This window comes from Cetorhinus maximus, chromosome 11 (genome assembly GCF_964194155.1).
Source record: "Cetorhinus maximus chromosome 11, sCetMax3.hap1.1, whole genome shotgun sequence".
NCBI classification, from domain to species: Eukaryota; Metazoa; Chordata; class Chondrichthyes; order Lamniformes; family Cetorhinidae; genus Cetorhinus; species Cetorhinus maximus.
The window spans coordinates 61476367-61491914 of record NC_135889.1 but is presented as its reverse complement, the minus strand read 5'-3'; the positions used below and the strand labels follow the sequence as shown (position 1 = coordinate 61491914).

General features: G+C 41.2%; 1 protein-coding gene across 2 annotated transcripts in view; it reads left to right on the top strand.

Moving 5' to 3' along the window:
- LOC144686633 (mitogen-activated protein kinase kinase kinase 20-like) overlaps nt 1–15548 on the top strand; it is a 131123-nt gene that overhangs the window by 20716 nt on the left and 94859 nt on the right. For both annotated transcript variants that reach the window (XM_078552087.1, XM_078552086.1), the window contains exons 4-8: nt 123–224; nt 7124–7189; nt 9310–9338; nt 9432–9569; nt 13555–13641. In XM_078552087.1, the coding sequence (XP_078408213.1) occupies nt 123–224; nt 7124–7189; nt 9310–9338; nt 9432–9569; nt 13555–13641 (422 nt within the window). The remainder of the gene's footprint in view (nt 1–122; nt 225–7123; nt 7190–9309; nt 9339–9431; nt 9570–13554; nt 13642–15548) is intronic.

Here is a 15548-nt window from a genome sequence, read left to right as displayed (position 1 = left end):
GCAATAGGAAACATTTGTTACAGATTCTATGTTGTACTTAAAAGCTAGAGTAGTTGCATTATTTTTTAATTGTTTTTTGTAAAAGTAATGTTGATGAATTTTCTTTACCTTATTCTTTATAGAATATGCTCCCGGAGGGTCACTGTACGATTATCTGTCCAGTGCTAAAAGTGAAGAAATGGACATGGATCAAATTATGACTTGGGCAACAGATATTGCTAAAGGTAATGAATCTTCATAATGATCAAACTTTTTTAAAATACATGCATATATTCATGTGTTCAGAAACATGGAGAGCAAAGCTTCTCTGCAGTATGATGTTGCTTTTCTGTGCAGACCCACCTGGGTAAACCGTTTTGGAATACTTCAAATACAGATTATTTATAATTTAATAATAATTTAAAAATTCATTGTTCATGGGTGACCCACCTTCTCTCATTCTGATTTTTTTAAACATGTCTATATATAATAGAATGTGCATGTTGAAAGTTAACTAATCCTGAGAATTGAAAGAAGACTTATAGCGCCTTTCATGACCTCAGGATGCCCCAAAGTTCTTCACAATCAGTGGAGCACTTTTCAAGAGTAGTCATTGTTTAATACTGTAGAAAACAATGAATCTGGTGGTTCAGTGACTGTGGAAATCAGGAAGGTTACAGATATGTTGCTGGTTTGTGACGAAGTAGCTGATCTCAGTGACTGTGGAGATCAGGAAGGTTACAGATATGTTGCTGGTTTGTGATGAAGTAGCTCATCTCAGTGACTGTGGAAATCAGGAAGGTTACAGATATATTGCTGGTTTGTGACGAAGTAGCTGATCTCAGTGACTGTGGAAATCAGGAAGGTTACAGATATGTTGCTGGTTTGTGTTGAAGTAGCTGATCTCAGTGACTGTGGAGACCAGGAAGGTTACAGATATATTGCTGGTTTGTGATGAAGTAGCTGATCTCAGTGACTGTGGAGATCAGGAAGGTTACAGATATATTGCTGGTTTGTGATGAAGTAGCTGATCTCAGTGACTGTGGAGATCAGGAAGGTTACAGATATGTTGCTGGTTTGTGACGAAGTAGCTGATCTCAGTGACTGTGGAGACCAGGAAGGTTACAGATATGTTGCTGGTTTGTGTTGAGCTAGCTGATCTCAGCTAAGGCAGCAGTTCAGTCACCGCCACTGACTTCGATCCTGGCTAAGGAAAGGGAATAAAAATGTATATTTTTTTTAAAATCTCCTGATCCAGTGTCCGTGTTAGAAAGTTAATGCACGTGTCGGCATTAAGTGAGGATTGAATCAGGCTCAGCAGCATTGCTGCCTCATGGACAAACGGTCTGCTCAGGTTGCTGAGATACAAGAAGGCAGCTGGCAACCATTCCTAAGTATATATCATGGTCCTCAGAGAGAGAGAGAAAAGCAGAATTGTGGGGGAAGAAATTCTTAACAGTGCTGATGTCATGGGTAGAAAGTGTACAGAATTGCTACAGACTTTATGTCTTCCATATCAGCACAGATTCCTATTTTTAACTTTAAGTCCAAACAAAATCAGATATAAGCCGGAAGTTGGCAAAGACCTTTTAGTTTGCAATCACACAGCTGTGTTTGATTTCAAGAATTACCACTGAGATTCTTTGCGAACCCCTGCCATTTTGAGCAGTGATTGTATTTCGCTTACAGTTTAGATGCCAGTGCAATTGCACTGATATATACATTAGAATTATACATGATGTAACTTCTTATTACGGGAATCATAAATGTAGAATGACTAATTGGGTAAGTTACAGAAGGGTGCTTGATCCCTATAAACTATATCCAGTTCCTTCAACAGGAGGCAAGGAGATTGCATTTTTTAATCCTGCTGTGCCCCACTTTTTAATCTCCCTACAGAGTCTTTTATCTTTCCATTTGGTTGAATCATTTTGCTTTTGTTATGATGTACACTTCTGTTTATTCATGTCTATTTATCTGATTTCAGTCTTTCATATTGCTGAGCCGGGCACAACTTGCCAGGTAGCACTGTCAGTGGCTAAGAACAGTACAAAGTCAGCTGGCACTGCTTGGAAACAGCAACATGGAGGGCATTATAACATATTGTTTCCTGGCAGACATCCTCTATGCCAATCCTTTTACTTAACATCATCATCTTAATTTCTAGTTCTCTGGGGACTGTAGAACAGCTGTTTGCTTTGAAACTAGGACACTGTGAGAGATGGGAATATTAAAAACATTGTACATACAAACTGTTACCAAAGTACTTTATATTCCAATTATTTCTCCTTATGTTGACATTTCTGTTTCATGATGTGATTTCCTGTATTGTGTTTCTTCTGGTAAAATCTTCACTCTAATCTTCTTAGATATAATGCAGAACAAGAGGATGTATGTATGCAGCAGCCAGGTTTATAAATCATCATAAACTATTATTCCAGCATTTCATAGCAAATCCTATTTGTGGTCTCATGTATTATGGCATTTGCTTGATTTTGCAATCCTCTATTTTGTAAGGTTCTTTTTTTCTCTCTTACGTTGCAGTGCGCAATGTAGTATTTTCTGGCTGTGAGGGTGGTAATTGCTCCCAGGTCATGGCCAATTCTATTACTTTTCTACCATTTATTTGAATTTCTTTTGGTTATTGTGAACACTTCTTTTTGTTCATATTTATTTGTTTGATTTTAATCTTTCATTTTACCTTTGCTGAGCCGTGCACAGCTTGTCACGTAACTGTCAGTGGCTAAGAACAGTACAAATTCAGCTTCTACTGTAGCAACCAGGTTTCTAAACCATCATATACTGTTGTTCCAGCATTTCATAGCAATCCTGTTAGTGGGCTGTATGTATTATGGTATCTCTCTATTTCCAGAAGGAATTGATCAGCTTTGATTTTTATGTTAAGTGATGATGTTGAAAGTTATTTTGTGGGCACATGGAGCTATCTGGACTTGGCAATGGAAAATTTCAGCTCTTCCTTTCAGGGACATAAGAACAGAAGAAGTGGGAGCTGGAGTAGGGAATCAGGTCCTTTGAGCCTGCTCCACCATTCAACAAGATCATGGCTGATCTTCCATCTCAACTCCATTTTACTGCACAATTCCCATATTCCTCAATTCATAAAGTACCCAAAAGTCTAGCAACCTCTGTTCTGAATATACTCAACGAATGAGTATTCACAGCTTTCATGGTGGAGAGCTCCAAAGATTCACAACTATTTGAAGAAATTTCTCCTCATCTCAGTCCTAAATGGCAAGTCCCTTATTCTGATACTGTGAGCTCATGTTCTAGGTTCCACAGCCAGGGGAAACATCCTCACAGCATCCACCTTGTCAAGCCCCTTCAGAATTTTGTATGTTTCAATTAGATCACCTCTCCCTCTTCTAAGCTTCAGGGTATATAGGCCTAGTTTTTTCTTCTGTCCCCTCATAGGATCAGCACTCATCCCAGGAACCAGTCTAGTGTACCTTTTTGCACTCCATTGAAGACAAGAACCAACGGCAGCATGAGGAAAGACTTTTCTGTATGCAACGAGAGTTTAGGATCTGGAATGCACTGCCTGAGATTGTGGTAGAGGCACTATCCCCATATCCCTTAATTCTCGTAGTACCTAAAAACCTGTCCACTTCTGTCTTGAATGTACTCGACGACCACACATCCACAGCTCTCTGGGTGGAGAATTTCAGGGATTCACAACCCTTTGAGAATAGAAATTTGTCATCTCAGCCCTAAATGGCCAACCCTTTATTCTGAGGCAGTGATCTGATACATAACGTGGCATCCAAACCAAAAATGTACAATGATTGAATAAGTTGCGATCCGTTTTTGTTAGATTGTGTTCTGGGATTTTTACTGGTGCTTTAAGGTTTAAATTTCACAAGCAAGCAGGTAGGACCTGGAATGCACGGCCTGAGAGTGTGGTGGAGGTAGTACAATTGTAACTTTCAAAAGGGAATTGGATAAAAACCTGAAGAGAGAAAAATTGCAGGGCACAGGGAAAGGGCAGGAGTGGCAACAGCTGATTTGCTGTTCAGGGAGCATGCACGGCCATGACAGGCCAAATGGCCTCCTCCTGTGCTGTATCCATTCTATGAAGTATGTCCTTTATTGGATAAAGAGACCAAAACTGCACACACTACTCCAGATGCGGCCTCACCAGTACCCTGTACAATTGTAGTAAGACATCTTTTGTACTGCAATCCTTTTGTGATAAACGCTAACATGCCATTTGCCTTCCTAATTGCTTGCTGTACCTGCAAGTTAACTTTCTGTGATTCATGTACAAGGGCACCCAGGTTCCTTTGAATATCAACATTTCCCAGTCTCTCACCATTTAAAATATTCTGCTTTTTCATTTTTCCTACCAGAATAACTTCACCCTTCACCACATCGTATTCTGTCTGCCATGTTCTTGCCCACCCTCTCAACCTGTCTGTATCTCTCTGCAGTCTCTGCATCATCCTCATGGCTTACTTTCTCATCTAACTTTGTATTGTCAGTAAACTTGGATATGCTACACTCAGTCTTCTCGTCTAAGTCATTAATATAGGTTATAAATAGCTGAGACAGAAGCACTGATCTTCACCTTACCGTGGCTACTTACAGCCTGGCAAACCGGAAAATACCTTCTTTATTCCTGATCTCTGTTTTCTGTCTATTAACCAATCCTCAATCCATGCTAATATATTAATCTCAATCCCTTGAGTCCTAATGTTGTGTAATAACCTCTTATGTAGCACCTTATTGAATGCTTTTTGAAAGACTAAATACACTTCATCATTGGCTTCCCCTTATCCATTCTCCTAGTTGCAGCCTCAAAAAGCTCTAGGGACAGGATTTTACTTTTGTCGGGTGGGCGCAGCGGGTAGGCCCGGGAGCAGCTGGGAAAAGGTCCGCTGCCCGCGATTGGCCTCCGACCGTGAATTCACGCTGGCTGGCCAATTAACAGCCAGCGTGAAGCGCGCATTGCAACGCTCGCGCTACTGGGGTAGGGGCGGGAGGAGAGCGAGTGCGGATCTGTGTATGCGCGCGGGAGCATGTGCTGAAAGCCCCCAGAGGCCACGGAGCCTCAGGGAGCTGAAGAATAAGAGAAACAAAAATAAAGATTTTAAAGATGTCATAAACATGTCCCCACATGTGACTCAGTCACATGAAGAGGGACACGTTTGAATGAAGTTGAAAACATTTTTCCGCTTTTTTATTTGCCATTGGAAACCTCACTCGCCCGTGGATGAGATGCCGTAAAAAATGCAAAGGCCGCCTGGCCTATTCGCCCACTCACCAATCGAACGGTTGAGCGGGCAGCGAAAAATACAAATCAATGACCTGCTTAAGGCCCTTAATAGGCTTCTTAATTATTGGCAGGCACGCTGCTGACTCTCGCTCGTGCCCGCTGACTGAAAGATCGCGAGAGTGCGCAATGACGTCGGGACGCTCGCCCAATGTCGTCATGCGTGATTTTGTGCCCGATCCTGTCGGGCGCGCACCTGCCCGACGAAGGTAAAATCCTGCGATAACAGAATTATCAAACAATTTCCATTTCATAAATCCATGTTGACTGATTAATTATATTATAGTTTTCTAAGTGCTCTGTTGCCATGTCCTTAATAATAAATTTTAACACTTTGCCTTCTACTGACCTTAGGCTCCCCTTTTCCTCTCTTCCTATTTTGGTACCTATAGAAATATTTACAGTTTGTCTTAATGCTTCTTGCTAGTCTAATCCCATTCTTTTCTCTCTTTCCCTATTAATTTCTTGGTCCCCCTTTGCTGCATTCTAAAATCCTCCCAAACCTCAGGCTTTTAGGCAGCATCATAAACCTCTCCCTTTGATCGAAATCTATCTTTAACCCCTCTTTGCCACAGTTGGACCACTTTTTCTTTTGGGTTTTTTGTGTGTTAAAGGAATGAATGTTTGTTGCCAATTATGTTTTAATTCTTCAAATGCTACCAAGTGCTTGTCTACTGTCATATCTTTTCCTATAGTTTTCCAATCAACCTTAGCTTTAGCAGGGACATGACCTGCTCTTCTAAAAGCTTTGAGTAAATACATTGCACGGTATAGTATTGGCCAGGAAAATCTTGCGTTTGACCCTAAACTCAGTTAGGTTAACTTATTTCAGTTAATCCGCTCACAATTGGTGATTTTCTACTCTGATTGCTATCCAGAAGTTCTGTTGAAAAATGTAAGCAGACAGCACTGAAACCACTTTAGTGAAAGTTGCTAACACCATTTTTGACTGAAATCACAGCACTTTATCCCTCCAGTTACCGAGTTCTTCAGTTATCAATCTGGCTAACTACTTCACTCACCTCCATTGCCTTTCTTTCATGGCACTGCCCTCTCCCTGTTGACCTCCTGCTTGTCATGCCAAAAACACATTGCCCTTTATCATCTTCCCAGTGCTGTACCCCTCCAGGTCAATCAACTTAATCAGATTGAACCTAACACTCTGCATTCTTTGACTCCAGTTGTCCAGTTTGACCCTGAACTGAACTTCAGACTCCACACCCTGCCCATTGCCAAGGCCATTCATTTTTGATGTATTAACTCACTATCTCAGTCACTTCCTCAGACTGTTGGTAGTGAAACTCATTCACATCTTTGTCTCATCAGCGGATCCCACCTGTGCATGCACCAAGTGGAAAAATGTATTAATATCTTTTTCCCAGTGGAAAAGGGTTTTGAATCATTTGTACGAATATAAATATTCATATGAATGTATAGAGTTTTCTAATTTAGTAGAGTTGCCCTCTCAAGTTATCCTAGCAGAATTCAAAAGTTGAACCTAGAAATATACTTGCAATTAGCCGTAGTGAGAGATCACATTGATTTGAACATTTGGAGCTATATTTGTTAAGAGTGACTATGACAGAAATTTTTAAACCAAGACTCACATCTGATGAATTATGTTTAGCAGTTCTGTATTTTCATCCCTTGATGCTTTTTTCGCGCTCCCCTCTTGGATGCTTTCCACAGTCAACCTTTGCCTACAGATTAAACTGTTAAAATTTCAACACCCGCGGTTTCTGCTGCCTTGCCTTCCTCTGTCCTAACAACTTGCCTTTGCATTTTGCTTGTGGCACTTAGTTTAATTCATTTTGTTATGGCATCTTCTGAAAGTCTGTTTAATTTTCTCCTCAGGTATGCATTATTTACATATGGACGCTCCGGTGAAAGTAATTCACAGGGATCTCAAATCTCGAAATGGTAAGCTATTTATGCACTAAATTAAAAATTTTACATCCTTTCTGTATTTTTTTTTTGTTCAAAAAATGCTTTAGTATAAAACTTTATAAATAGAGTTCTGCAGGGAGGACCTGCAGCAAAAGCCATGTTAAAAACTATGTTTCCAGAAGTGTCTTTGGGCTGTTTTTCAGCTGAGGTCACCCAACCTTGAAAATTGCAATGCCCATAATTGAAAGTTTAAAATTATAAATTTGTAATTAAGCTTTTAAGGCATTTTTGGTGTGTTTTGAATTCAAACTGAACAATAACATCAGTCTTTTCCCTGGTGTATTCTTTAAAGAGAATGCCATCCTTCAGGTATAAGATAAGTTTCATAGAACATAAGGGAGAAGATAAAGAAGCCTATATGTTTCAAAATGACTTCCTATCACACACACTGTGGAATAGTTTGGTATTTTTATGGTAGATCTCAGTTTCAGAAACATACGGTTTCTATGCTCAATCCACTAAGCTGTACTTCTCATCAGTGGCCAGTGCATTCAGATAGAAAGTAGCATTGATCTATCACTATACCAATTATTACATTTTTAAAAGTTTCCATTTTTTAATCATGGGCAGTGCTATGAAGGGTTTGTTTAACTGATAGGGTCTGAAGGAGTTTATGTATGAGCTGAAAGCCACTCGCATTACTGTTTTCCAGACTTGGCTACACTGTGTAAAGGCACAGAGTGGAAACCTGGTTCTTTTTTGAGTGAGGGAAAAATCAATGAAAGTTGTTCACAGGACAAACTCCTGCACCAATCAGTAGCTTGTTTGGAGCAGGTTGATAAACAGATGAGGAAAAGATGAAGTTAATCATACCAGCTTTAAGTAATTGCATTTTAGAATTACAAAGCTGGGCATATTTCTAATTTATTCCTTTTGATGATGTAGCTTTATCCTACAATAAATTCTGCAATGTCAGGAATAATTCTCTAAAAACTGAATATTTGTTCGATTAAGATGGTTTTGCTGGTAAAGATAAAGGCCAGGATTTTTGCCACGACGGAGAGTCTCTCCGTCATGGCGATAATCTCGGAAATCGCCGAAAATGCTAAGTCCCGCTCCCATCTTCACAGCGGTGGGACTGGAGTCAGGCTGGGGTTCACACATGTGTGATTTGCAAAGGCAGCTGGCCATTTAAATCCAGCAGCCTCCACTGCAGTGGGATTTTGAAAAAACAGGAGTGTGGAATCCAGGGCGTGCAGATTAGAACAGGTAAGAGGGGGTCTGAACTTGGTGGATTCTTATGGATAGCCCTTTGGACAGGGTCCTGGGATACCTTTGGGAGAGGTAAGGCACTCTTTGGGATTGTTATAAAAATGAACACGATTATGTACTTTTTACGCACAAACTCATACGAGCTGTCAAGGAAATGTTAAGTTGTTGCCCAGCTGTCGAACCTGTCAAAGCTATCCAGGCAGTGTCAGACCTATCTGAGGATGCTAGAAACTGTCTAAGGATATTAGGTGAGTTGGCATGGTGGGGGTAAGAGCAAAGGATGGTAGGCATGAATGGGTTAGCATGAGTTGGCACTAAGTTGACTTAGGCAGTATGGGGGCAATGGGGGTGGGTAGAGGGGCACTAATTTGGCGTAAGGGTGTGAAAGGCCATGGTGGGGTGGGTGGAGGTCATAGGTTGGCATGGATAGGGCATAGGGAGAGTGAGTGTGTGGGAGTGAGGGCTGGAGGATTGATTATATTTTATTATTTCTTATTTATTTAAACACAGTGGCGGAGCACAAGAGGTAGACCTTGCGCCCAGCAGCCTGCAGATTCGTTCTGGGGTTGCCCGCCCGACTCGTTTATCAGCGGACCCCAGCCCACCCACCCCACCCCCGAGCAAAAATCCCACCTGTGGACGGCCAACTTTAAAGGGTTGGTTTTGCTGAGCCAGGAAATCACCCAACTTGGTCAACCCAATGCTGGGCTGAAAATCTGGGCCAAAGTGTTTCATCCCTCAGAAGTCATACCTTGAAGACCGCAAGATTAATCCACTCAAAGATATTTGCTCTGTTTTGTTTCTATTCTGGACGTATGAGAGAATCTCCCTAGCTGAAATAATATCTGATCTGTCTCATTTTATTTTACCATTTAATTTAGTGGTGATTGCTGCAGACAGAGCGTTAAAGGTGAGTTATCACCGTTTTCTATCTGAGCTTGTTTTGTAGTACTATGGTTAAAAGCATGAATCCTTTACAAAGAAGTTGTGTGCTTTACCCTAGATTTGTGATTTTGGCGCCTCAAGGTTTCACTCCCATACAACACACATGAGCCTGGTGGGAACCTTCCCATGGATGGCACCAGAAGTCATACAGAGCCTGCCAGTGTCTGAAACCTGTGACACATTCTCCTATGGTGTGGTAAGTATATCGTGCACAGAAAATTCAGTCAACATTTTAACCGTCAAAGCTGTTTCCACTTCAAAGTGTTACATTGCTTCACATCTGTGATATCCTTTGGAATAAGTAAAATTTTGAGAGAGAAAAATTAACCTTTTGTATTTATAATTTTTAATTTATAAAATCCCAGCCATCAATTTAGTTACTAGTAACAAAAAAACTTTTGACGTGCCAATGATATCTCAGTTTCACTGTGCGTTTTTAACGTGTTCAAATACGTTTTGACACTTAGGAGGAAAACCAGCATTTCCACAGTTGGGAAAGAAGGGAATGTGAATATAGGTTAAAAAGCTGAATCACTAAATGCCTGGAGTTCTCAATTTGGGCACAATTGGCAATCCAGACACAAATTGCGCTCAAAATTGAGCAACGTTTTAAGAAGTGTTGCTGAATGTGAAATATGTCATGACCAGTGCAATCTGGCAGCATTACAGAATGTAATTTTTAAAAAATTAAAATTCTTGATATATTTAAGAGTGGCCACGATGCAGTTTTAATAATATAGTTGAAAATGGGTTTATAACAAAATCAGCATTTTAATTAATGCCCAGTCCACCACCTATTTTAAATCACTGAGCATGATTTTAAAAAGACGTGAAGAACCAAATTATGTTGGTGTCCAGCAGGCAAATGTTCAAACCTTTTAAAATATGCTTTTTAGTGTTCTTCTTCCTTAAAAAAAAAGTTAATTTTAAGAGTTTCCTTGAAAACCCAGAAACAAGCGCAATTAGAGGAAACTCGCAGCAGTGATTAATTTAGTCTGGGTATGGCCAGTTTTATGTGTGGAGCTGACTCCTAGTGAATTTTTTTAAACTAGCACCAAAGGTCACAGAAACTTATTATTCTCTCTCACTACTGACCCTACTGTAACTGGAAACAGTCTCTCCTTTTTTACTCTTGTCAAAACCATTCATGATTTTGAAGACCTATGACGTGTCTCCACTTAACTTTCCCTCCTCTAAGGAGAACACTTCCATGCCCTCCAGTCTCTTCACATAACTGAAGTTCCTCATCCCTGGTACCATTCTTGTAGATCTTTGCTGTACTCTTTCCAAGACCTTGACGTCCTTCCTAAAGTGTAATGCTCAGATTTGGGCACAATACTGCAGCTGAGGCCTAACCAGTGATTTATAATGGCTTAGCATAACTTCCTTGCTTTTGTACTCAATTCTTCTATTGATAAAGCCAATGATCCTATAGCCTTTCATAACAGTCTCCTTGTCATAGGTCGCTAATTGCAGATAAAGGACTGGGTTTTCCCGACACCTTTAAGACCCGATGTCAGTACAAAATGGGGGTAATCAGCCTACACTTTTGGCAGCGCACCCAGTGGCATAATCTTCGGGGAGGCAGTTTCCTAATTGGCGTCCTCCACTCAAGAAGGCAGGCGGGTTCTTGATGGTGCCAGCCCAATCAGAAGGCCCACAGCTCCGTCTCAGCAGCCCCACCGGGAGAGGAGGCACCCCCTTAGACCTGCAAAGCACGAGTAAATAAACAGGGTCTACAGGATCTAGTCTGGTAGGTCTATCGGGGTAGAGGGGAAACCCCTCACTGCATTGGGCTCAGCCGTGATTACATCCTTTCAAGCTCTAGCCCGGCTGATGGGGCATGAAGCTCTGGCTCGACTGACCCCCTCAACCACCACCACCTCCTAAGCTCCTGTAGGGAGGCTTCTGCCCCCATTGAGCTGGCAACCTCTGCACTTGGAGGAGGGCTCACTCTGCTGGCAGGAAAGTGACAATGGGACCACAAAATCACCCCGAATCGAAGCCTTCATCATCTTAATTGTCTGCCTGCCTTTATGGAGCAGGCAGCCAATCCTGATTCCCACGGGCTCCAGGAATGTTCCTGGAGGTAGGCAGGAATGCATTGGGAAGACGTCCCAACTTGGATCCCCCCATTTTCCAGCAAGACCCCACACCCCCTCCGCCAACTCCAGCCTCCAGCTCTGTCACCCAGGAGGCTGGAAAAATGCAGCCCAAAGTGAAGACAAACTTCAGACAGATGGAAGCATCAGATCTGGATCTAAGGAATGCAAATCGGAATAAACGTGAAGCTCTGGATTATGGAGCAGCAAAGAGATTTACGTCTCCTTGTTCTCAAATCACTAAAATCTAGTGCACAAATGTAAAAAGTAATCAAAAAGGTTGATAGAATGTTTGCCTTTATCTTGATGGTTGGAATTTTAAAGTGAGGAAATTTTATTTGTGCAGAACTTTGGTCAGACAGCATCTTGAGAGCTGCATTTAGTTTTAGGCACTGGACCTCAAGCAGGGTGTATTGGTTTTGAAGGGGGTTGCACTGCAAATTCAAAGAATTGTATCAGCGCTTAAAGGTTTAAATTATGAGAACAGATTGTATAAACTTGGCTTATATCCGCCTGATTTTTTTTAAAGTTTGAGGGGTGATCTAATCAAGCTCATTAAAGTGATAAATCAATTCGAGAAGGTACATACAGAGAAACATTCCTTTGGTGGAAGAATCCAGAACAAGAGAGCATATTTGTAAAATTAGACTTCGTTGACTTAGGAGTGAAATATAATAATACTTTTTCACACTAAGGGTAGTGGGAATTGGGAATTTTCTTCTCCTAAAGTGCTGTGGGTTCCAGGATGGTGGAAGCTTTCAAGACTGAGATTGATCGATTTTTGTTCGGTAAGTATAGCAGAATATGGAACAAAGTGGGTAAATAGAGGTGAGTTACAGATATGCAATGATCTAATCAGATGGCAAAGTAGGTTCTAGGTATAAATAACCTACACTTGCTCATGTGTTTCAAAGTATTATCAGGCCGTTTTAACGTCGTATCTGTGGATGGGAATGGGTGAAGATTCTCCCCTTACACAGAGTCATGAGGCTATGGAATTTAATTCCGGGATCAGTGGTTAAGCTAGAAACTAAGTCAACATTCAAGATTGGTTGGATAGAGCGTGAAGGGAAAAGATAACCTGGTGGGAAAATGTGAATAGGACTGTTAGCTCATGTGGAGGGTAAATGTTGATCAGACTCATTGGGTCACATGACCTATTACTGTATTGTAACTTCTATGGCTCTGTGATATCATCCTTGGCATTGTTGAAAACACATTTTATTGGTCAAGTTAGTTTGACTTCTACGCAGTCCTTTCATTGTAGGATAGTAGTTTTGAAATTTTGACCTTTAAAATTTGTGTAAATTGTTATCTTTGTCTTCAAGTATTCATGGATGCAGTGAAGAAATTTAGTTTGTTGATGTTTAGTTTCTATCTTAACCATTGAGCCTGGAATTGAATTCCATGACCTTATTGAGCTGTAAAAAGAGATTTTTCACCTACCACACCCCCATGTTGACCTGGCTGTGTTGAAAACCGTCCTACTTATAGAATCCCACAGGAAATGGCCACTTGGCTCATCGAGTCTGTGCCTTTTGAAGAGCATTCCAGTTAGTCCCACTTCCCCTATTCTTTCCCCATAAAAATGCAGTTTTTTTTATTCTTGGAGTAATTATTCAATTCTCTTTTGAAAGCTATGACTGAATCAGTTTCCGCCACCCTAACAGGCAGTGCGTTCCATTCTGAGTGCAGTAAGCTCAAAACACTGATACAGTCTTCTGGTATATATGGGGAATTTCACTTCTGTGATGTGTTATGGTAGTGGTCCCTTGTGAAGTAAGTATCTGTATGTCAGGGGAAGTCAGCTGTTTTTCTCTGTATGTACCAATGATGATCATCATGTTTATCCTTTGAAGCAAAAATGACCAATGTTCTTCATCTGGTGTGTTTAGTAGGGTTCCGGCGGGTATGTGGGTGACTGCTAAGGCTGACCTTTCTTGGACACAGTATCTCTGTGCCATTCATTAGTAATGACTTCCTTAGTAGATATCTGAAAAAGCTGTAGAAATGTTCTGCTTTTTATAGGATTTGCCAGTGGGATTGGATAAATGTTGAAAGGTACACTCTGTTTTCCAGGTTCTTTGGGAAATGCTGACGAGAGAGGTCCCATTTAAAGGCCTTGAGGGCTTACAAGTGGCCTGGCTAGTAGTGGAGAAAAACGAGGTACTTGGTATATTTTAATTAATACTGTATGAAAAAGCTCATTTTCATAGGTATGTTTTTATATGTTTGTGTTTGACAGTTCTATTGAAACAATATGTAGATTTAAAATTTTGTGATAACGTGTCTCAAACTCCAATACACACACACACACACACACACATCCATATCATGCCATAGTGATTATTTACTGGACTAATAATCAAAAGAACATGGCAGTTTTAGAACCTGAATTCAGTTTTTAAAAAAATATTGAAATACAAAGCTTTTATCAATGAAAGTGACCATGAAACTGTTGGATTGCTGTAAAAATCCAACCGGTTCAGTGATGTTCTATAGAGAACAAACCCTAGGTCCTTGTCAGGTCTGGCTTGTTTGTCACTTTAATTTCACACCAAAGCAGTTAACTACCCATGAGAGCCTATCAGCCACTCAGTTGTAACAAACAGCTACAAAGAGTAATGAGAATAAACTGGACTGATCACATGAATGCAACCTAGGCATTGAATTAGGACATGGCAAAGCCATGCTCAGCCCTGATGCTTCTACAAAGTCATCATCATTAACATCTGGAGGCTGGTGCCAATGCTGGTGGGACTGTCCCATCAGTTGGTCAAGTAATAGCTTGGCACAGGCATACTCACAGAATCATACCTATTGACAATGTCCCAGACTCTCCATCACCACCCTTTCCCACTGCAAGACAGACCCAACAGAGGTGGTGGCACAGCAGTGTACAGTCAGCAAGTAGGAGGGGTGGCTCTGGGAGTCCTCAATATTGACTCTTGATCCCCTGAAGCCTCGTGGCTTCAGGTCAAATATGAGTAAGAATACCACTTGCTGATCATCAACTACTGCTCTCCCTCACTGGATGAATTGTACTCCTCCATGTTGAATACCACTTGTAAAAAGCATTGATGGATGTACGGACACAAAATGTACTCTGGGTGAGTGACTTCCATGTCTATCAGCAAGAGTGGCTCAGTAGTACCACCAGAGGTCAAGTTGGCTGAGTCGTGAAGAACATAGCTGCTAAAAAGACTTTGCAGCAAGTGGAGAGAGGACCAATATGAGGGAATAATCAACTTCACCTTGTCCTGAAAAATGGATGTGTTGTGCACGTGACAATATTGGTAAGAGTGACTACTGAATAGTCCTTGTGGAGATGAAGTCCTGTCTTCAGACTGAGCTCACCCTCCCATTGTGACATGCATCACTGCCATCGTGCTAAGTGAAAGAGATTAAGGGCATCCAGCAACTTAAAACTAGGCATCCACAGAACACTGGACTATTAGTAACAGTTGAATTGTATTCCATCACAATTTGTAATCTTGAGCCTAGCATATCCATCAAATTGTCACGTCAGATGAACTGACCCTTGATTAACATGCAGTGCAGCTGGACCTAAAAATGAGATGTCAGCCTGGCGATGCTGCAACAAATGCATGCTAAACAGTAGAAACAGCATGTTATTAGAGATAATTAATCTCACAACTAATGGATCAGGTCAAAGCTCTACAGTCCTGCCATATCAGTCGTGAATGGTGGCGGATATTACGCAACTAATGGGAGCAGGAGCCTCCATGAACATACCCAGCCACAACAATGGAAGAGCCCAGCACATGAGTGTTTTAAACCATCTGCAGTCATAAATGCCAAATGAATGATCCTTCTGGATCCCCTCCTGAAGTCCCCACCATCAGAAATATTATTCCAGTCATTCGATTCCCTTCACATCAAGAAACACAGCAAGGTCCACTGGCTCAGCAAAGGAGCTATGCTCCTAGCCAAGTGTTCAGTAGACTACAACCCAGTAAGCAGGACAGATGCAATCTGGCCAATTACCATCCCATTAGCCTACTCTCAGTCAATCATCAGCATAGGAATGGAAGGAGTCATCAACAGTGCTA